The sequence below is a fragment of the Dendrobates tinctorius genome, unplaced genomic scaffold (genome assembly GCF_039654945.1).
Source record: "Dendrobates tinctorius isolate UK_male_01 unplaced genomic scaffold, ASM3965494v1 ptg000070l, whole genome shotgun sequence".
In the NCBI taxonomy this organism is placed as follows: domain Eukaryota; kingdom Metazoa; phylum Chordata; class Amphibia; order Anura; family Dendrobatidae; genus Dendrobates; species Dendrobates tinctorius.
Window position 1 is genome coordinate 69,182,339 of NW_027361738.1, and position 24,327 is coordinate 69,206,665.

The 24,327-nt window shown below is 44.0% G+C and overlaps 1 protein-coding gene across 2 annotated transcripts in view; it reads left to right on the forward strand.

Moving 5' to 3' along the window:
- The first annotated feature begins 1,073 nt into the window (after positions 1-1,073).
- The window catches only part of NEBL (nebulette), a 215,104-nt gene continuing 191,850 nt past the window's right edge, over positions 1,074-24,327 (forward strand). For both annotated transcript variants that reach the window (XM_073581841.1, XM_073581842.1), the window contains exons 1-2: positions 1,074-1,360; positions 15,036-15,130. In XM_073581841.1, the coding sequence (XP_073437942.1) occupies positions 1,292-1,360; positions 15,036-15,130 (164 nt within the window). In that variant the 5' untranslated portion in view covers positions 1,074-1,291. The remainder of the gene's footprint in view (positions 1,361-15,035; positions 15,131-24,327) is intronic.

Here is a 24,327-nt window from a genome sequence, read left to right on the forward strand (position 1 = left end):
GGGGAGCCATGTCATCTGCTGGTGTAGGTCCACTGTGTTCGATCAAGACCAAAGTCAGCGCAGCTGTCTACCAGGAAATTTTAGAGCACTTCATGCTTCCCTCTGCCGACAAGCTTTTTGGAGATGGAAATGTCATTCTCCAGCAGGACTTGGCACCTGTCCCCACTGCCAAAAGTGCCAATACCTGGTTTACAAACAACAGTATCACTGTGCTTGATTGTCCAGCAAACTCGCCTGACCTTAACCCCATAGAGAATCTATGGAGTATTGTCAAGAGGACGATGAGAGACACCAGACCCAACAATGCAGATGAGCTGAAGGCTGCCATCAAAGCAACCTGGGCTTCCATAACATCTCAGCAGGGCCACAGGCTGATCTCCTCCATGCCACGCCGCATTGATGCAGTAATTGATGCAAAAGGAGCCCTGATCAAGTATTGATTGCTTTTACTGAATATACATTTCAGTAGGACAACATTTCAGATTTTAAAATAATTTTTCAAGCTGGTGTTATAAAGTATTCTAATTTACTGAGATAATGACTTTTGGGTTTTCATTAGCTGTAAGCCATAATCATCAACATTAACTGAAATAAACACTTGAAATAGATCACTCTGTCTGTAATGACTCTATAGAATATGAGTTTCACTTTTTGTGTTGAAGAACTGAAATAAATTAACTTTTTCATGATATTTTAATTTTGTGAGAAGCACCTGTATTCATTTTTTTCCTTTTCTGTGACTTAGTTTGGAGCCGTTGACTGACACTTTACTAGAATGACGTGAGAGCTCGGTTACGTGCGGTATGGGAAGAAGTCTTGAGGTGTGAATACAGAAACTTCTAAAAACATGTTCTATCATGTTTTTTTTTCTGCAGCGAGTGCATGGATCTCTGCATGCACTATTTATACGAACGACACAGGCATAGAAATTTCTGCAACAAATCTGTCAATATTCCCAAGATCGACCAGAGTGTTGCATTTGTAACTTGTACATTTCAATAAAGCAATAATAAAAAAAACCTGAAAAAAAGAAGGCAGGGCGTACTGGGGGGAGCTTAGAGGCTTGGCTGTACACAGTCGCACACACCACACACATCTGCCTTGGGACTGCAGTGTGATGTATTCTGTCTCCAGCTGATCAGCACTTCCACCGCCTGATCACTGACAGCTCCCTGTGCCTGCGGAAACTGTAGGACGTCGGTGCCAAGGGGGGCACTTTCTTTTTATTCCTTTTTAATTTTTTTTGCATTACTGCTCGTTATAAAAATTCTTTTTTAACGAGTCTAAGAAAATGAACCCGCAGTGTGCCCGCTGTGGCAGAGTCGTGTACCCTACAGAAAAAGTCAACTGCTTGGACAAGGTAATTTTACATTTTCTTTTTTATTTTACTTTTGACATTTCTTTTTCAAATTTTACTTATCCCAGATGACAAAGACGTATAAATATAAGGCGACTTTTACGCGGTGCCCTGCTTAACTAGTTCTGAATGATGGGCAGGTGCCAAGAGGTGTGAAAAGCAAGATTCGGGGATGGGAAGGTTAGGCAGGGGTTTAACGATGTAGCAGAGAAGATGTGTCAAAAATGGGGTATAGAAGTTCTGCACAATTCCTATTGTCCTATGTGAAAGCTGATAGTTACAGATAACAAACTTGGCTCTGCTGCATCTTTTTTTTATTCTTCTAGGGAGTGGAGGGGTTAATGGCGACGCCAGAGGAGAGAATACCTGAAGACTTAAGGAGTGACTCTTGCAGGAATGCTTTTAATTAGCAATTTCTTCATGCAGTAGGGAGGCGACGCATACTGTACGGTGGCGGCAGGGAACAACTTGGTGCCTGATGTGCATTGGAAATGAAAGAATGTGACCCCCCCTACCAATGTCAACTGCTATGTGTGCACAGTGGTGGAAATGGCTTCTAATCTCTGGTGCAATGTCATGTTTGGCTCAGGGGAGCAAAAAAAAAAAAATAAAGGTTTTTTTTTTTTTTTTCATCCGAATGACTGAAAGCAAGAATGCAGAAATGACTTGTCCAGGAGAGGGAAGTGTAGTCATCCTGTGCTGACGGTGGAGGGCAGGCGCGCTGCTGAGCCATGGCCATGTCAGCTAGCAGCACCTGATAGTGGCGCTGATCAGACCTATGAATAGTGGGGTAGTGATAATGAAGCGGCATCTCGGAGAGAGGAGGAGGGGGAGAAGGCATGATGGTGATGATGATGAAGATGAGTGATGCTTCCCCCATCGTGTGGAATCATTTCTTTAGATTTGCTGCATTCTTCTAGGATTGGCGATGAAAAATAAAGTCACAAATGAGTGGTGCCGTACGCTTTACTTTACTATACGTAGCAGAGTTCTACAAACTTGGCGAGTATCACCCAAGCACAAGATAGGTGATAAGTTGCTGATCACTGGGGGTCCCACCAAAGCCGATGCTCTGCTACCTCCGAGGGTCCCATAGACAGTCAATAGAGCGGTGCAAACTCCACTTCACAGGGAACGTCAAAGCCCAGTTTTCTCAGCGATCGTCTCCCAACAATAAGCAGGTTAGCCCGTATCCCGTGGATTGGTGATAATTCGATAAGATGAGACCATCCCTTTAATTTTCAAAATGGAGATCAGGACCAGTAATGGGGGATGTTTATAAGTGTACGTACATTGTCACTTAGGGTGACAAAACCATACGCATCCATTATGTTCAACCTTACCTAGTGGTTTGATCCAGAGGAAGGTAGAAAAAAAATACCTCCAGTCCCAACCAATCATAGCTAATTCTACTTATGAACAGGATAGGTGGGAGAAATACATTTCTGATCCCACATAGCTGTCAGGTCATTTCTGTGGATCAATTAAACATTATTCATTGACTTTTGTCATTGCATATGCCATTGATACTTCTTGGCATATAGAATCAAAAAGTTTCACTGCTTTTGCTGTAGAAAACTCTTTCCTATACTGATGCTTGAATTGCCTTGGATGGTGAATGTCGGCTGTTTGAAACTTGGGTTTAGGGTTTTATAGATGTATGTAAAAAAAGTGGCTTGTGTGAACATGAGCTTAGATGCCTCATGCCCACCAGCAAGGCCGGACTGGCCATCTGGCAATTCTGGCAAATGCCATAAGGGCCGGTCTGGTCGTGGGCTGCCTTGTCTGCTATGTTGTTAGCAGAATCAGTGTTCTAAAGACGCCCATACTGTTAAGAGTTGTGATGGAGCACCAAGTCGCTGACTCCATCATTTACCCCAGCAGGCCACAAGTATCATTTCAAATATTGGTCTTGTAGTAAATCTTCCATATCCTCCATCCAGGGTAATATTAGTAATAAATCCCATCTGGTTCTTAGGGATGGGGACCGCATGGGCCTGTGTGATTTCAAATGTCAGAGTAGTCTTCTATTTGGATTGCAGATTGTTTTAATCTCTTTTTGCACATTTTACAAATATTGCGTGCTTTTGCAGCTGCTGCTTGACGCTGAGTGTTGCCGCTTTATTTACTGCTACTAACCAGTGAACTCAAGTATTTCGCTGTTATCTGGTATATTTTTATGTACTGTATAAATATTATCATACAACCAAATAATTCCTGAGAATTATTCTTAAGTTCCGGCTACTATGCGGTATTAGCCGCCCATGAGGATGGGTATTGAGAGCTGTAGGGCAGCCAGGTGACACTTTTCTAATTCATGGCGGCAGATGTGATTACCCAGCAAGTTTAAGCATAGTGAAAGAATTATCCAGCTGCTGCTTCATAAATGACCTTAGTTTCCATAAGGAAAGATATAGTGATGTGAAAAGTATATGCCCCCTACCCCAACAAATATCCCCAGTAATGGCATAGTTGTCAGTGACCAGTTCCCAAAATGTAAAATTAGATAAAAGGAACCTGAGTAATGGTGCACTGTATTTGAAACATTTTGAGACACATTTTTATGAATTGGCCCCAATGTGTCAAAATTAACCTGGATCTGGGGGCTGGGTCCTGCCTCTATGGCCATGTTCACACAGTATTTGGTCAGTTTTTTACATCAGTATTTGTAAGCCAAAAGTAGGATTTGAACAATCCGAGGAAAAAGTATAATAGAAACACATCACCAATTCTGCATTTTTCACCTACTCCTAGTTTACTGAACATGTGAATGTGGCCTTACAGTGGTGATCAGCGCTAGTTTTGATCGCTGTTGTTTAACCACTTAAATATCTGTCAATCTTCGAGAGCGTCCATGAAGTGGCACCATCCTGCAACATGATTACGGCGAGTCGATGGGATGCCATAGCTGAAGGGGGTTTATTTAAGGCCCCATTGCTGACATCTACAGTATGTACTCCTACGAAATCCCCCAAAGGCTAGGCATAATGAGAGGTTGTTAATTTGTATTGCAGTGTAGAGTACAGGCCATCAAAAACAAGAGTAAAAAGTAAGAAAAAATATTTAAAAACAAAAAGCGAAATATAAAAGTTTGAATCATTCCCATTTCCCAACATAAAAATAAAAATATAAATAAACATATTTGGTATGTATGAGCTATTAAAATATAAAAGTATGTAACCTGTCCATTAAAGGGGTTGTCTACTATTTGGAAACCCCTTTCTTAAAGGTAACAACTAATTTTCCAACTGTTAAATGTCGCTGTCACAATTGAATGTAGCATGTAAGGGTATAGGCACACAAGGATATTTCAGTCTGGAGTTCTGACACCTCCTTTGGATGTCCGAGGTTCATCCAAGGGCAGTGTGAGCGCAGCAGCCCATTGCTGTGTGTCACATTAATGTCACTTGAGACACTGGAGACACGTTGCTGATATTGCTGGTATGGCGCCGATGTCAGAGGTGACTATCTGTTATTTTTATTTTACACTGGAGAATTTAACATTTAAGGGGGATGTCCCCTACTAGGACAACCCCTTCTTGAAAAAAAAGTTTGACCCTGATAAAATAAAAAAAAAACTATACTCTCCTCCAGTGCTGGTGCCGTTTCAGCAAGGGCTGTGGAATCGGTAAGCCAAACCTCCGACTCCTCAACTTCCATGACACCGACTGACTCATGACTCCGACTCCACAGCCCTGGCAGGGCTGTGATGTTGGTAAGCTAAACCTCCGACTCGGAGTCCTCAATTTCCATGACACCGACTCTGACTTCACCAAAATGGGCTCCGGCTCCGACTCCACGACGACTCCCACTCCACAGCCCTGGTTTCAGTGGTGTCGACCCTCGCGATCCTGGAGCTCTCGTGCAGTGGAATGATATGTGGTGCCCAGCACCCAATCAGAGCTGGCGTCCCTGTCTCCTCCTTCGTACGGATGGAACATGAAGAGGAAGTCTGAGCTGTAGCTGATCTCGGATTTTCTTTTTGTGTTCAACCCGTACAAAGGCGCGGACTGTGATGCCAAGGCTGATTGGGCGCCGGTGTCATATCACTGCAAGAGAGCCCTGGGACTGTGAGTGCTCACACTGCTGGAACAGCGCCAGCACAGGAGGTGAATATTGGTTTCTTTATTTCATCGGGGCCAAACATTTAGTTCAAGAAGGGGTTCAGTTGTGACAGTGACATTTAAGAGATCGAAAATTGGTTGTTATCACGTCAGCCATGTATTTATACCAAGGAGAACAATAATTTTTCAATACAATGCACTATTTCTGTGTTTTAGTATGGTATATTGGACAAGGAATCGCAGGTACAATCACAAGCCACAAGCAAGACTAATAAAAAATGTGAAAAATATAAAAAATTACATTAAATTTCAAATACCCTCCATTTTCCTGAACATAAATAAAATCTAAAAAAAATTACAATGAAACATATTTAGCATGGCTATCTGTGTAATTGTTAAAATCAATCAAATATTATAATATTTATCCTACAGAGTGAATTCCGGAAATAAAAAAAGAAAAATGTCAAATTTGCAAAATCGCAGATTTTTGGTTTCTTAACCCCCTCCCCCCAAAAATGAAAAACCAAAAGAAACTAAAAAGAGATCAGAAAATCGTATATATCCCAAAATTGTATGAATAAACACTGTAGCTCATATTAAAGGGAATCTGTCATCTCAATTTTCACATATAAGCTGCGGCCACCGCCATCAGGGGCTTATCTACGACATTCTGTAATGCTGTAGATAAACCCCCGATGTAACTTGAAAGAGAAGAAAAACAAGTTAGATTATACTCACCCCGGGGTCCGGTCCGGACCGGCGCCTCCCATCTTCTAGCGATGACGTCCTCCTCCTTACTTCTGCAGCGGCTCCTGCGCAGGCGTACTTTATCTGCCCTGTTGAGGGCAGAGCAGAGTACCGCAGTGCGCAGGTGCCGGGAATGGTCAGAGAGGTCCAGCGCCTGCGCACTGCAGTACTTTACTCTGCCCTTAACAAGGCAGAGTAAGTACGCCTGCTCAGGAGCCATGGCAGAAGTAAGGAGGAGGACCGGACCGCGACACCCATCGGACCGGACTAATCTTTCTTATCTTTCAGGTTACATCAGGGGCTTATCTACAGCATTACAGAATGATCTAGATAAGCCCCTGATGGCGATGGCCACATCTCATAGGGCAAAAATGGGGTGACAGATTCCCTTTAACCAAAAAATAAAACTAGTTCTTGGAAGGAGAGCAGAAAAAATTCTGACAGTGAAGAGAGGCCCACTAGAGCTATGCTGCGGGAAGCCTGGAGCCTGCCCTGGTGATATTATATGAGCAGTGTATGGTAGTACTATGCCGAAACTGATATCGCTGCTATCTGTACACTTTTATCATATTTTGATGTTCCTTTTAATCTGGAATTGCAATCCAATGTTAATGTTTTAGCTGTAGCTTGTTTTTTGTGCCCCCCCCAGTTCCCTCCTTACAACATAACAGGAGGGAATTTCCGCAATGTTTTGCCCCGAGGCACTCTCATCGGCTCTTGTCTGTAAGCTGTCCTCCAAGTTACTGAGTAAATAAGGATGAATTCCTTTTACCTCTATTTAAGCACAGCCATAGGTTTTTTTTTGTTTTTTTTGTATTTTCAAAAGACTAAAGCAATATGCCTCAAAATAAACTGTCTCAGATTGTGTACAGGAAATACATATTAGCGGCATCCTCCCTGCTACAAAACAAATAGAACAAGTATTTCACCCGCCTCTGCCATTCCCAGCATCCTCTACCTAACCCATCCCTGCCTTGTGGAGAGAAATTCTCTGCCTCTCTAATGCTTAAAAATATGTAGTAGATTTATGAGAGAAGGTAAAACAAGGACAGAGGAATAGATGTCTGTGAGTTTAGGCCACTTCAGCAGACAGAAGCTTAAGGCCTGCTTCACACATCCGTTTGTGTCCATCAGTCAAAATCCGCCGTTTTGCAAAAAAAACGGATCCGCCATTTTTCTTGGCGGATCCGCTTTTTTTTTCCCTTTGAGTTGCATTACCGGCGGATCTTGACGGATGGCCATCCGTTGGATCCGTTTTTTTGCGGATCCGCCAAAATTTTGACGTCCGCCGACATGCCCGAACGGACCATGCAAGGTTTTTTCGGGCGGCCGGATCCGCATTTCTCACTGCGCATGCCCGAAAGACTTCACTCAGCCGCAAATTTAACCCTAAACTCTGTTCTGGCGGCTGAAAAATTCTCTCTCTCTCTCCCCCCCCCAGCGGTTCCTTTAAATTCTTCCTTTGACGGATCCGTTAAAATAACGGTCTGGTGCCAAACGTTGTGGTCAGTACAGGAACAGATCCGTTCTCCGCCATTTTAGCGGATTCTGACTGACCAAAAAAACTGATGTGTGAAACTGGCCTAAAATAGGCCACTTAGGCCCCTTTCACCTGGCAGCATTTTGGTCTGTATTTTGCATGAAGATTTCCAAGTCTTTGTTTTTAATGGGGTAAAAAGTGGGCATTTAATTTTGTGCGTATACATACAGAGACTGCCAGTGGCATCTAAATGGTTAACAGCTGCTGCTCCAGCTGTCAGAAACAGATGCTGGCCACTTAATATAGCCAGCATCAGTCATGTGGCCATGTGTGGAGAGACCTCAGCTCCTGAGACCCCCTACATGTGGTCAACCCAACACCAAATGTTCAGCCAAGTCAATATATGCAAAGGAATTGAAGAAAACCTGTCCCCAGGTAAAAAAAAAGACCAGTATTTGCTTCTGTTTTCTTTCTGCTGCTTTCCTGAGCAATCTTATTTTTTTTCTTTTTAAATCCACCATACCGTTCCAAAAATATGGGTCATTTTATTTAGTGCTTATTTTTATGGTCTTTACCAAGGGGGGCGGAACTCACAGGGTAATGATACAGAGCAGCTGAAAGACACACCCCAGAGGATCCTGTGTCCATGCCCATTGGTAAAAACCATGGAAATCACCACTAAATGAAAAAGCCTCAAATCTCTGGAATCATAGATTTAATAAAAATACTATAGTCAGAGGAGAAGTGAGAATAAAATAAGATAAAAAAAGGACCCTTTTTACCTGCTAATAACTTGTTTTTATAAGTAATTAATCTTTTGTACATTTGTTGCTGTTGAGTGTGGCAGAACATTCCTCAGGCGACCATTAATAACCTCATTGACAGCATCCAAGGCTGTAAGTGCGAGGATTTGCACTTTCCATGGAGCCCATAGCAGACCCCTACTGATTTACCAAGCTTTAAGAGGCTCTAATTTATAAATTTTTTTTTCAAAATTTAGTTATTCTTTAACTACTTTTTTCATCTCCGAATCCTGATGGCAATAACATATTTTTTGCATTGACATAAAGCTAGTTTTTTATGAGGCAAGTTGTAGTTTTAATTCAGCTATTTTGGGGTGCATATTAGATATTGTTTGACTTTTAATATTCTTTGGAGGAGGGCTGAAAAAGCAGTTCCATCATTTTTTTTTCTTGGGTGGTGGAGTTGGGGGGGCATCGGTAGTTTTGCAGTATTCACTGCGTAGCATAAAAAACATACAATCATAGAATGCTAGAGTTGGAAGGGACCTCCTGGATCATCGTGTCCAACCCCCTGCTCAATGCAGGATTCACTAGACCATCTAAGTCAGATGTCTGTCCAGCCTCTGCTTGAAGACTTCCATTGAAGGAGAACTCACCACCTCTCGTGGCAGCCTGTTCCACTCATTGATCACTCACTGTCAAAAAGTTTTTTTTTAATATATAATCTGTAACTTCTCCCTTTCAGTTTCATTCCGTTGCTTCTCGTGTTTCCATGTGCAAATGAGAATAATGATGATCCCTCTACACTTAGGGTATGTGCACACGCTGCGGATTCCGCTGCGTTTCCGCAGCGGTTTTGGCCGCTGCGGACCCGCAGCAGCTTTAGCTGCGGTGTACAGTACCATTCAAATGAATGGCAAAAAAAAACCCGCTGTGCTGACGTTGCGGAAAAATCCGCGCGGATTTGCTGCGGTTTTGAAACCGCAGAAAGAATTGACATGTCAATTCTTTCTGCGGAATCCGCAGCGGGTTCCTATCTCCACCATCTTTTGACCTGCGGATTATCTGCGGTTTTTGCAAAATCCATGCGGATTAATCCGCAGCGGATTCCGCAGCGTCTGCACACACCCTTAGACATCCCTTCAGATATTTGTAGACCGCTATTAGGTCTCCTCTTAGCCTTCTTTTTTGCACGCTAAACATTCCAAGATCCTTCAACCGTTCCCCGTAGGACATACTTTGCAGTCGGCTCACTATCCTGATCGCTCTTCTCGAACTTTCTCCAGTTTTCTAATGTCTTTTTTTAAAATATGCCCAGAACTGTGCACAGTATTCCAGATTAACACATGTTATCTATATTATGTGGTTAAGTACAATTCTAATAATTCCACAAAAAGGACACTCGATTTCTTTTTGTTTTGCCACATTCTAAGGCCAATAACACTTTTATTTTTCTGCAGTATAGCGTCTCATTTTTTTTGTAGGACAATCTTTTTTTTGCATTGGCACCATTTTAAAACACATACAAATTTTTGATTTAATTATTTTGGGAAGCGGGATGCACAAAATCCTGTCTTATAGTTTTTATTTTACAATGCGTTCTCCGTGTATGATTGTGGCAATAGCAATTTGTACTATTTTTTTTTTTATATGAAACATTTTTTTTTCAAAGAATAACTTAAAATGTTTAATATTCACTTATTCTCCAAGCATTGCAAAGTTATTTTTATTAATATATTAAATTGTTTTGAGAATTAAGTGAATAAAGTCACAGGACACTCATCCAGAGGCCATGACAGAATTTCATGGCCACCGGATTAACACTTTTCAAACCTCCTCTTACCTGCAGGAATGCCTTCTGATTTGTAGGACCAATGCGACATCATCGTTATAGCATGACACATGAATGACCAGGCTTCGAGTCCTACTGATCAGAAAGAGACACCAAGAATACCAGCAGGTAATATCTGGTTTACAGGGCTCTTTTCTAGTAATAATTTGCCACAGAATACTGACTTGCCGATTAGCCATGGTCCTGTGAATATATCCACACATCTCTACATATTTTGCTTTCTTCTCCCACCACCACTATGCTGCCAAGCCTCTACACATGGCCAGTTCATGTTTCTTTAAAAGATCTTTTCAACTGCTGCTTAGCCAAGATCTCTACACAATGTACAAACTATGATAATTCCCCTGTATGAATGGAGATCAGAGAGGTTTAGAGAGAGGAATTTCCTATTCTGACTTTATGAGAATAGTGTATAGATCTTGGCTGAGCAGCAGTTAAAAGGATCATCCAAAGGGCAGATACAGACAACCGTGTATTCTCTCATCCCTGCAGATCACACTATGTTCAAACACTGATCAGAGTTTGATCAGAATGTTACCCATGTTAGAGCAGAGCCGGCACTCCTGCATGGGTTATCCTCTCCCTACCTATTAAATGGCCAGCGTGTGCTGCTAAAACATCCGTAGCCAATAGCTGGGAGGCATTTGGTATATAAGACATCCTCCCCTATTGGGAGGTGCTTTAGCAACTTTAGTTAATCAGTGTATTTCATACTAGCTAGTTGTTAAGTCCTTGTACCCGTGCTTTCTGATCCTGTCCACCCCACTTAGCTGATCCTGTCTGCCCTGTCTGCACCTGTTCCAGTCTTTGTTGCTGAACCCATACCTGTATCCATCCTGATCGTGCCTAGTCCTGTTCCTGATCTGCCTGATCCCACAGCTGTGCCCTCCTGCTAACCAGATCCTGGACGGTCCTGCTGTCCTGTCCCCCTTGGTGGTCAGCTGCCATGGCTCCATGCGTCCATTCTGGAGTAGAACCTGGCATCCATCTGGAGCCAAGTCCAACCCGACCATCAGGGACTCTACCAAAGAGTCAGGTGGCCACTTATTTATGCCTATCCAGACTCTCCCCGGATCGTGGTGCAGTGGTTCCACAGCCACATGTGTAACAATCCAATTCTCACAGATGAGGAGAAAATGGAGAAATAAATTTCTGCATCTTCTCCGTTTTGTCAGTTTATGAAAATTGGACAGCACTCAGATGTCATCTGAGTGCTGTCTGCTGGTTTCCATGGATTCATTGACTTGCATGGCTGGGTGCCATCCGAATATTGGACCAAACTTTTTCATGCTGCGTTTTTTTACTTGCACCAGGTCGATCCGAGGAATGAATCTGAAAATTGCATGGCCCCATAGAATAACATAGGTCCAAGTGTAATCCTATGTTTTGTCAGATCGAACTCGGACCGGAAATACGGTCATGTGCACGCGCCCAAAGGAGCGGGTACTGGTCATGTGAAAATGACCCGCAAGGTAGTGTTCGGGAGAGAACAAAACAGACTGTGGCGCTGCAGGGAAACTGATCAGTCGCTTCCGGTTCCCTCTTATTCAAAGTTGATTACCGGAGATCTATTTGGACTCGAATTATTAGTTTGGCATCTGAAACAGACAGGGGGAGATTTATCAAAACTATTGCAGAACAAAGGTGAAGTAGGTGCTTGTGACAGCCAATCAGGATCTAGCTCTATATTTTTAGGGGTCATTATTAAAAAGTAAATCTAATTGGCTGCAATGGGCAACTCCTTTACATCAGTGTAATAAAAGTCCGCGGTGTGCTTGTATTCCCTTGACTACCATCCGGCTACAATGAAGGTTTTTTTTCATCCTTGAAATGTTTTTTTTTGTAACCTTTTTGATAAATAGTTGAGTTGAGAAACTCTCTGTACGACCTCGATCACCCCCGGGGGGGGGTTGTAACCGGATTCCGTGAAACAGAAATATTTGTATCCTAAGGGAGAGGAATCTTTAGAGGGAGATTGCAATCACTTCCCTTTTATTTATTAATTGATAGAAGTGACTTATTCCTGGCGAGGAGCAATTATTCTGACAGAATATAATCCCCGCCTGATAGAAACAAAGTTATCAATTAAGTCCGTTCTTATAAAAACCTAATAGTTTCTCTCTCATTAAGTTCAATTATTTGTCACGTCGGATGTGACTTGCATGTTACCTTTAGAATGAGTAAAGCGTGTAATTTAATTGCTTCGTACAACTGCGGCATTCATTAATGGAATTTGCATATGTAAGTAGACCTTGAAATTTGTTCGTTCTGGGGACTTCGCTCCTCGGATCTTTGAAGTTTAGCTTTCAGGGAGCGCTGGTAATGAAATATTTACTGAATGCTAAAATAACTGTTGAAATTGGTTAAATAAGTATGTGTGATGAATTATGGGTATCATAATCTTTTGTAAAGTACTAGACGCCATGCTGAGAAAATCAAAAGGAGTTATTGCCATTGTTTATTAGAAAGATCTATAGAAACACAGGATTTAGATGGTCATTAAAAGGGTTTGTTTCAGTAAAATTATCACTCTGGATATGATAGAATAACCCTTTAATGATAAAATGCATACTACCTGCGGCCACCACTAGAGGGATCTTACTGCATAATGTACATCCATAGAACTCAATAGTATGCATTATGTTTCTAAGCTCCCTCTGGTGGTGACTGCAGCAAGCCAGAATTTTATTATTGAACAGAACACTACTGTATTGCCCTGATTCATTAAAGGGAATCTGTCAACAGGTTTTGTGCTATGTAATCTGAGGACAGTATGAGTTAGGGGTTAAAGCACAGAATTCAGTGATGTGACACTTATCAGGCTGCGTGCTGTTGCTTACATACAATTAAAGTTTTATCACCAGGACATTATTATTGCTGTGACTAGCTGGCACATGCTTGCTAGTCTGACTCTGTCAGCTCACTGTTAATAGGCTATGTACATGGGATGCCTGGTGTGGGTGGGGCTAGACTCCTCAGCTCTACTTCATGTTATATCTAAGTGCTCTGATTGTGTCACAACTGGTGCACTCAGTGACACATCATTGGAATCAGGCTTACTTGTCCAGTATTATGCTACTCTCAGATTAAATTGCAAAAACTTGCTGACAGATTCCCTTTAAGACTGGCATTTCGTGCACCCATCTTAATGAGGAGCGTGCAGGAATAAGATGAGCCAAATTCATTGAGAGGCAATATCACGTAATAAATTCAACCTATCTTATCAGTGTTGTGCGCCTCACAATAAATAATAATCTAGTAGGGGATTAGCTACATTTCTGGAGTAAGAAACGTCGTCACTATTGATGAATTTGATGGGCAGGTGTAGTCATGTCCCTATTCTGCCCCATTTCTTTCCCATTTTGGCAAAGCTGCCTGAAACTGTTATGCCGGCCACTTGCACACCTTCTAAGTGCAGCCCTACTCACTGCGTGTTTGCTCTGTTCCGCACAGACCATTCTAGCTTTGTTGTTTGGGAGCCATGGGGGCGTGCAGCTGATCTCTGCAGGAGCTTGTATCCTCCCTGTCCTGCTGAGATCTGCTTCCCTGCTTATCACCTATGCCTTCTCGTTTATCCTGATCTCTCGACTCCTGACCTATGATACCACGGACCGGCTGACCTCGCTTTTGTCTTGCCCTCCTGTACCTCATACTCGAGTCTCTGACCCTCTGGTCAGCTGCTGCAGTCCCGGGTACTCCCCTGGAGCAGTTATTAGTGACTACCGGTGGCCCAGCCTATCCTCACCATCAGAGGCTCTAGTGAATACAACTCCAACATAAGCTCGGCCCGTGGCCCAGTGAGTCCACATCCACCAGCGTTGCATTCAATATACAGATTTTTTTTTTGCATTTCTCTCAGCACAAATTCAGCAAAATGGTGGCCAGCTGTGGTAAACCATTTTGCTGAACCGCAGAAGGGCAGGCTAACGTATTTTTTTTAAAATACTCACCTCTTCACTCAACCGTCCCATGCCCCTGCAGCCCACTGTCTTGTCCTCCATGTCTCTTCTTTATCATTTTCCCCGTTGAGCGCATCTTCTTCAGCCTTCTTTACACCAGGCTCTGGCTTTTGGCTACAGACGACTTCTGACGTCACTGCGCTGCATTGCGGCGCATGCATGATGCCACGTCGATATTACACATGTCACCTGAGTGACAGCATGGTACACATTGACATCAGTCGGCAGCCTTGTCAAGCCAGAAACCATGGCCTGGATTGAAGAATTCCGAAGAGAAGGTGAAGGGGAAAGAAGAGACAGGGAGGACCAGACGGCAGGGCCAGTGGGACAGTTGGGTGAAGGGGTGACATTCGATTTACATCAAATAACTTTTCTGCAAATTAATTCCTCTGTAAAATTGGGTGAGTTTGAATCTTGGATCATCTCTACTATCTTCTCAATATTTAGCATTTGGTTTGATCTGATTGCATTATTCCTAAACAGCTGCTCCGGAGAAAACCTCTCTTGAATGACAGATTTGAGCACATTTATTCCACAAGGTGTGAAAACTGCAAATGTATTGTGCAAATCATCACTGAACATCAAAATCTTTCCTCAATCCCGTGATGTCATTAAGGGTTTGTTAAGCTGACGGAACATAATTGCTGTTACTTCCCTGCTTCTTGTCTTGTGCGTTAAACAATTAGTCTCCTGCTTCTTCATCTTCAGCAGCCGTCAATGGATGGGTGAATGGAAAGAGTTGTTGCAATCACAAAGCCTGGAATATGATTTAGGATGAGACGAATGAAGTCATTATAGCATGTGACAGTGTGTCTTTGTTTTTTTTCTTATAGTACTGGCATAAAGGATGTTTCCATTGTGAGATCTGCAAAATGACGTTAAACATGAACAATTACAAGGGATATGACAAGAAGCCGTACTGCAACGCGTAAGTACAATGGCTTCTCCATGTAAGGAACAGCAATGGTTGCTCGTAGAGATAAGCCGATCAGACAAAATTCAAAATCGCCTATTCGGGCGACTTTTCCCGGGAAATTCGATTTCCGGAGAAGTTATTCTCCCCTAATTTAATGTCCCTTATTATGCTCTTGGGTCTCTCGAAACCCCAAAGAATAAGAAACATAATATATAAAAATAATAAAAATCTTACTGACCCATCTTCTCCTCACTGCCACCCGTGTGGTCCTCGTCTCAACTTCATATCGGCATCGGCAGTGTTGACACCCCCTCCCCCTTTGTGGACGCATGCACAGAACCCTCCTGAGCCTAGCAAACCTGGAAGCCTAGGCCTAGAGATCGAGGGTTGGGGTTTCAGTGATGCCAAAGCCAATCTGAACATGCAATGAGGACTGGACGGGTGGTGGTGAGAAGCGGATAGGCTATTGAGGAGAGTATAAAGTTTTTTTTTTAATTTTGTAATTTTTTGGTGGCCTATTATGGTCCAGAAAAAATGGTGGAACTCAATTCCACTCAAATGTATTCTCTCCTCTCCACTAGTTGCTTGTCCTAGGCTGTATTTACATCTGATCATTACTGGGGACTCAACATCAAATTACGTCCCTCTAGAAGTCATCACTGATAGCAAAAGTGATTGAGACAAGTTCTCTTTGTGGCGAAGGCATGGGTGTTCTAATGTGTTGCACCCAAGTTCTGGATGATACATTTTTTGAGATTAATCAATGATTTATTGTCTGCCATTGTCCTCCTTCCCCATCAATCCCTGTAATTGTACACATGTATATACCCTTACATTTTGTTAAGGATATCAATTTTTCATGACACAAGTCTAATATGTGATGTTAATGCTTGCAAAACCCTCAAAAAGTTAAAATTCACATCACAAGTATGGTGCTGGGCACAGGCAGAATTAACAATTCCCAACTGAATATTACAAAATTGCATTTCTGGTCATCTTGCACCACTCAACTTTTTATATGCTGGCCAAGAGGAATGTTAAGGAAGACACCTCTGTATGTATAAGGTCGCATTCAAACATCTGTACTAATCAGTCCAATGTGGCTGAATTACAACAATTCTGCAAGGATGAGTGGGGCCAAAATTCCTCCTGACCGTTGTAAAAGACTTATTACCAGTATTCACAAACGCTTGATTGCAGTTGTTGCTGCTATGGGTGGCCCAACTAGTTATCAGTTTTTAAGGGCATTCACTTTTTTCACGCAGGACCCTGTAGATTTGGATTTCTTTTTCCCTTAATAATAAAGACCTTCCTTTATAAACTGCATTTTGTGGTTACTTGTGTTATCTTTGTCTAATATTTACATTTGTTTGGTGATCTTAAACATTAAGGCTGTGTTCACACACAGCGTTTTTTTAGCGGTATTTTTAGCGGTTTTTCCAATAAAGCCGCTATAAAACCTCTAAAAATAAGCTTCCCATTCATTTCTATGCATTTTGCATTTTTTGTGCATATTGATGCGTTTTTTACCGCAAAAAAAACGCATCGCGGTAAAAAACCCAGCATGCTCATTAATTTCGCGGATTTTTCCGCGTTTCTGGCTAGTTCTATTAGTTTTGAAAACGCGCGAAAAAAACACATAAAAGCCGCGCGTTTTCCGCGCAGAAAAAAACGTGCGGTTTCTGGGAAGGGAGTCAGGTTTTTAAGCAGAAATTTTCTGCTACGTGTGCACTTAGCCTTAAGTGTGACAAGCATGCAAATGAATAGGAAATCAGGAAGGGGCAAACACTTTTTTACACAACTGTATATATGCTGCCAGCTCAAAAACTAGGACAAGGGGTAGTGGGGTAGAGAGCCGTCTATGGTGCCGTCTGTATGGAGGGAAAATTTGCCTTTAAATTTTGGTCTGCAGCCTGATTTGGCATGGTTACGGAGTAATTTTTAGCCGTGCATCCTGGGGTACATATTCAGCAGTATAATAATAACAGTCCCATTATATTATAGCTTTCTCTCTCTCTTTGTGGCATCCTCCCTGTTATCTGCACTTTACGATTCATATTAAATCTGAAATCATCTTCTATTTTTACTCAATGACCTCTTCACGTTGTAGGTTTGACCACATCCCGGCGTCATCAGGTGAATTGTACAAGATAATAACATGTTTCCTGGCAGCCAAGTGTTAGTAATATAAAATATATCGCAGCTTGCCCAGTTAAGGTTCTGAGCTCATCTTTCCATTTTTTCCTGATGCTTATCCATGTGTACTGTCCGGCTGTACATTATGATATTTTGTAATGGAATGTTATACAATGTTTTAATAATACTGCATTCATTGCTTGCATTTTTATTTAAAAAGCAGATTTGTCATTAGATTTCACAATACAAGCGGCATACTTTATAAAATAGATCTTCTAAACCTGATGAGGCCGGTGTACTTACTTTGAAACAATCCACATCATAAGGACTTATGCAATCTCTATATATAAATCTGAATGTGTGTGTGTGTGTGTGTGTATCACCAACCAATCACGAATCCTGCATGTGTTCAACCTCTATCATTCATCTTTGCAGCATATATAATGGTATATAGTTATTTCAACTCACCCTGCTTGTCCCATTATGCTATTGAGGTCAAGTAACTTTTCAAAGTGGTTTATGATCCTGGACACTTGTTTATCTGCTAAATACATTTATTGTGTCCTGCTGTACTAACTTAGTTTGATTGCTAACGAAGAAAAAAAAAGAAAAAAGGAAGATCTTAGAAGTGGCCTTCTATAAATTCAGAGCTAGCCTGGGGAAGGCATTTATGCAGGGGTGGCATTTATGTACATGTAATCGAAGTACATGTATCTAAATACGCTGGCAGTTATAACATGGCTGTTAGACAGGGCAGGAGACAGGTAAGACAAATAAATAAATCTCTTCCCTGTACATTTGGGCAACCCCAAATATTTACCATATGCATTTGTATAATTTATATCCTGGCCGCTGCATTTACACACATCCACCGCCCCGGTATTAACTCTCTACACTCCGTCCATATTGGCCCCTCACTCCTTTCCTCTCCTATGTATAGCACTCACGCTCTTTTCACATTGCTAATTTGCACAGATCGATTCAGCCCCACCATTCAACATCAGAGACGCTCTCACAAATCACTTAACCATCTGCTCACTCTTTCTATCCTCCTCCTCCTAGTCGCAGGAGACATTGCTCCCAACCCTGGTCCCCCATGTTATAGAAAGTCAAACGCCCCAACTGCTACACTCAGAAACCCCTCTAATCTTATTAATATTCCCTACATATCATCTGTCTCTCTTAATTGTGCACTTTGGAATTCTCGCTCAGTGTGTAACAAACTCTCCTTCACTCATGATTTTTTCCTTTCTAATTCTTTTAACCTCCTGGCTCTTACTGAAACCTGGATCCAGCAGTCAGACACTACCGCTGCTGCTGCTCTTTCATACGGGGGACTACACTTCTCTCATACCCCAAGATCAGACAATAGAGCAGGTGGAGGCGTTGGTCTGCTCCTATCACCAAAATGTACCTTTCAGGTTATCCCTCAAGTACCCTCACTTGTCTTTCCTTCTTTTGAGGTCCATGCCGTCAGACTCTACACCCCCTTCTCCATGCGAGTGGCGGTGATATATCGTCCTCCCGGCCCCTCCCATCAGTTCCTGGATCATTTTGCCACTTGGCTTCCACATTTTCTCTCTTGTGCCATCCCTACCCTCATCATGGGAGATTTCAACATCCCCATTGCTCTTCCCCTCTCCCCATCTGCTGCTCACCTTTTATCTCTAACCTCCTCGTTTGGCCTCTTGCAGCTTACTAATTCTCCAACGCATGAAGACGGGAACTCCCTCGACTTGGTCTTCTCTCGGCTTTGTGCAGTGGATGATTTTGCAAACTCCCCTCTCCCGCTCTCTGACCACAATCTTCTTTCATTCTCTATCAAGAACTGCCAGGCTGCTCAGGTCACCCCCACTGTCCAGATTTATCAAAACATACAGGCCATTAACACCCAGAAACTTCTGAAGAACTTGCAGTCTTCATTGGCCCCTATCTCCTCCCTCTCATGTCCTGATTCTGCATTGAAGCATTACAATGAAACACTTCAAAGTGCCCTGGATGAATTTGCTCCTCCTATACATAGAACACCACAACACAGACGGCGACAACCCTGGCACACCCTGCAAACACGTTTCCTGCAGCGGTGCTCCAGGTGCGCCGAACGTCTGTAGAGAAAATCCAACCTACCCGAAGATTTCATCCATTATAAGTTTATGCTTTGAACATACTACACTGCCCTTCACCTCTCAAAACAAACCTATTTCAACACCCTCATCACTTCACTGTCCAATAACCCTAAACGTCTCTTTGACACTTTTCATTCTCTACTCAACCCAAGAGTACAGGCCCCAACCACGGAGCTTCGAGCTGACGATCTGGCCAATTACTTCAAAGAAAAAATTGACCAGATCCAACAGGAAATTATCTCCCAATCACCTCATACCATGCACTGTCCTCCCTCCCCCACTGCATCTAGCTCACTCTCTGATTTTGAACCAGTCACAGAAGAAGAAGTAAGCAGGCTCCTTGCATCTTCTCACCCAACCACTTGCACCAGTGATCCATTTCAGTCACATCTACTCCTGACCCTTTCCCCTGCTGTCACCCCTCACCTAACTAAAATATTTAACCTCTCTCTCTTCTGGTATCTTTCCCTCCTCATTTAAGCATTCCATCATACATCCACTACTTAAAAGACCATCCCTCGACCAAAACTGTGCCGCTAACTATAGACATGTTTCTTATCTTCCCTTCATCTCTAAACTCCTGGAACGCCTGGTCCACTCCCGTCTTATCCGCTATCTCTCAGAAAACTCTCTTCTCGACCCTCTCCAATCCGGTTTCCGCTCTTTACATTCTACTGAAACTGCCCTCACTAAAGTCTCTAATGATCTACTAACAGCTAAATCAAATGGTCATTACTCCATGCTAATTCTCTTGGATCTCTCTGCAGCATTCGACACTGTAGATCATCAGCTCCTCCTCAACATGCTCCATTCCATTGGCCTCAAGGACACCGTTCTCTCCTGGTTCTCCTCCTATCTCTCTGACTGCTCCTTTACTGTATCTTTTGCTGGCTCCTCCTCCTCTCATCTTCCCCTTACTGTTGGGGTTCCTCAAGGATTAGTCCTAGGCCCCCTCCTCTTCTTTTTGTATACTGCCCCTATTGGTCAAACAATCAGTAGATTTGGTTTCCAGTACCATCTCTATGCTGACGACACCCAATTATACGCTTCTTCTCCTGACATCACGCCAGCCTTTCTAGAAAACACCGGCAATTGTCTAAACGCTGTGTCTAACATCATTTCCTCACTATATCTGAAACTGAACCTGTCAAAGACTGAACTCCTTGTTTTTCCTCCCGCTTCTAATGTACCTATACCCGACATTGCCATTTCCGTGTGTGGTTCTACTATTACTCCCCAGCAACATGCCCCCTGTCTTGGGGTCATACTTGACTCCAAGCTTTCCTTTGTCCCCCACATCTGATCACTGGCTCGCTCTTATTATCTGCACCTCAAAAACATTTCTAGAATTCGACCTTTTCTTACTTTTGACTCCGGTCTCCCTCTTACCAAACTCTCCCCCCTCCAATCTGTCTTGAATGCTGCTGCCAGGATCATATTCCTCGCCAATCGTTACACCGATGCCTCTACCTTGTGCCAGTCATTACACTGGCTACCCATCCACTCCAGAATCCAGTACAAACTTATTACCCTCACCCACAAAGCTCTTCATGGCTCAGCACCACCCTACATCTCCTCCCTTGTTTTAGTATACCATCCTACCCGCGCCCTACGTTCTGCTGATGACCTGAGGTTAGCATCCTCAATAATCAGAACCTCCCACTCCCGTCTTCAAGACTATACACGTGCTGTGCCAATTCTTTGGAATGCACTTCCCAGGTCAATACGATTAGTCCCCAATCCCCACAATTTTAAGCGTGCCCTGAAAACTCATTTATTCAGACTGGCCTACCGCCTCAACACATTAACCTAATCTATCCCTATGTGGCACAGCCAAAAGTTTTTTTTACCATAACCAGGTTCCCCGCATCATGTTCCCACATGCTTTATGCATCCATTAGCCCTCTGTGTCTGTACTGTTACACACTTAACATTATGGCTGGTCCATACAATCAGGGCAACTGTTACCACCCACCTTTCGTGTCTCCCCTTTTTTCCTCACAGATTGTAAGCTTGCGAGCAGGGCCCTCATTCCTCTTGGTATCTGTTATGATCTATGTGATTATTGTTATGCTGTAATGTATATTGTCTGTACAAGTCCCCTCTGAAATGTAAAGTGCTGCAGAATATGTCAGCGCTATAGAAATAAAATTTATTATCATTATTATTATCATGAAGCAGCAGAGTGGGACACCAACCAATTACGAAGCAGCAGAGTGGGACGCGGTTGGAGAGCAGGGCTGAGGACGGATACAGCAGGACAGTGCATGGAGAGCGGGGCTGTGAGGAAGACAGTCTTCAGGACAGGGGCCGAATAGTGCCGGCACCCTCCCAGCCCTGTTCTGGCTCAGTCGGCGCTCACCGTCGCCAACTGCGCTACCTCCCCTCTCCCCTGCAGCTTCCCGGCCTAAATTTAGTCCCTGGCTTCTACTGCAGCCTACTACAGCGCTAGGCCACTCCCCCCACAGTCTGCCCAATCACACGCGCTGCAGCTTCGCTCACTCCGCCCACTCCAGCTGAATGAACAATCTGCGCACCTCTCTCCTGGTCCCGGCATCACTGCGTGTGGTGCATGGAGAGCGGGGCTGTGGAGGAAGGACGACAGCGGAACAGTAAAGCAGGGGGTCTCAAACACGAGGCCCGCGGGCCGCATGCAGCACCTGAGACAGGCATCTACGGCCCGCGGTGCACCACATGTCTCACTCCCTGAGGCAGGGGGAAGGCACGCATTCAGGAGGGGCGATGGCATTGGCTGTTGTGTGCACACACTGCACAGGACCTGTGATGAGGTCACAGGTGGGGGAGGAGTCAGGGGTCACATGATCAGGAGCCTCAGTGTGTGCAGGACGGACGCTGCTGTTTGTGTGCTGGTTGACATGGTACTGGATGAAGGTAAGTTTGTGTGGGGTCAGGAGGGGTTTACAGGGTGGATGGAGCAGAGCCCTGTGTGTTCGAGGTGTATGGAGCCCTGTGTGTATGGAGCGGAGCCATGTGTGTACAAGGTGTACGGAGCCCTGTGTGTATGAGGTGTACGGAGTGGAGCCCTGTGTTTTCGAGGTGTACGGTGCGGAGCCCTGTGTGTACGAGGTGTACGAAGCGGAACCACGCGTGTACGGGGTGTATTAAGTTTGAAAGGAATGCGGCCCCTCAGCTCAAATTTTTTTTTAATGTGCGGCCCATTTACTCTGCCAAGTTTGAGACCCCTTCTGTAGAGGGAGAGAGTGGGAGAGCAGGGCTGTGAAGGAAGAGAACGGGGCTGTGGACAGAGAAAGCGGGAGAGCAGGGCTGTGAAGGAAGAGAACGGGGCTGTGGACGGGGAGAGCAGGGCTGTGAAGGAAGTGAACGGGGCTGTGGAGGGAGAGAGCGGAGCTGTGGAGGGACACCGGGACATGGATGTAGAGCGCGACTGCGGAGGGATAAAACAGGACGGCGGGTGGAGTGCGGGGATGTTAAGGAAGACAGCGGGACCCACAGTTAGGTACTATGCCCAGGCAACGTCGGGCTCTTCAGCTAGTACTCTATAAAAGTTAAAGCTCAGTCTGTGCACACCAAGTCTGATTGACAGTTTCTGATTAACTGTCCCTCCTCCCTGCTGGAACCTCACACTGCTCGATACATACTGCAGCTGTCATTCAGGCTTAGTGGGTGGAGACCGAATATACTGGGACTCTCAATGTTTAGCTGGACTCATCCTAATATCAGGATTTTACAGCTTTTAACACATTAATTTTCAAAGTAAGTACGTCAGCCTCATCAGATTAAAGAGATCTATTAAAAAAAATATGCATGATTATGTATGCTTTTAGATCTCTGCTTGTTGTCATAGGGTAATTCAGTTGTTTACTTACAATGGATAAAAATCTGTCTTGATTTTTGATGATGGTGATGATGATGACTTCACATAAGCATGGCTTGTTACAGTTGAAGTACACCTATTATCACTAGTCAGATCATAATGGGATCAATGATTTTGGTAATGTAGTCATACAGATCATTGTTTCTTTTTTGCTGTTTTCATAAGGGTACTGTCACACTTAGCGATGTTCCAGCGATCCCGACCAGCGATATGATGTGGTCAGGATCGCTGGTACATCGCTAAGAGGTCGCTAGTGAGCTGCCACACAGGCAGATCTCACCAGCGACATCGCTGGGGACGGGGGTCGCTACTTACCTGTCACACTAGGCGATCCTGCGTCCTCCCGCCCGGCTCCATGCTCGTCGCTCATCTCTCCACAGGAAGCGCCGCAGGAAGCTGACGACGAGAAACAGTCCAGCCTGTTGTCGCGCGATCAGCGATAACCAGCGGGGGAGCGGGTCGTAGCTAAGTATCACACACAGCGATATCGCTAACAATATCGCTATAACGTCACAAGTCATTGGGTTGCCCTCGCACACAGGACAGCGGGGTACTCGGTATCGGGCCGGTGTCAAGGCGGGAATGTGTCACAGCAGCGGTGACCCGGTCCGTGGCCCTGGGCGCCCAATATCAATGGCGGTGATGTTAATGGTGTTAGAGTTTATATGAATAGTTCGTGACGCCACCCATGGTGTTTGGCAAGTAAGATGGTAAGCCAACGCTGCATACAGATCCGCTGGGACTGATGGTGTGGTGCAGCAGAGATGGTATAGCTCCCCACAGGTGGAGCTGTAGTCCCAGTGCAGTGTAGGTGCAATGGATGAGGAGAGGCGCAGAATGGTATGGAGGCTGGTACCCAGGTGTAGTGGTGCTGGAATAACTGGAGGACACCAGAGTATGCGGTTCTAAAGCTTTACTCACTGTTTGCAGTTCACACCACTGCCTGCCTCCTTACTGTGTTCTCCAGGTCAGGGCTCCAGCCAACCTCCAGGCAGGATAGGATTCTCCCTTCCACACTCCGCCAACATGTACCTTACTGAACGACTCCTCCAATGCGCCTTTAGGTACGAAGCACTCCAGTACTTAGTTAC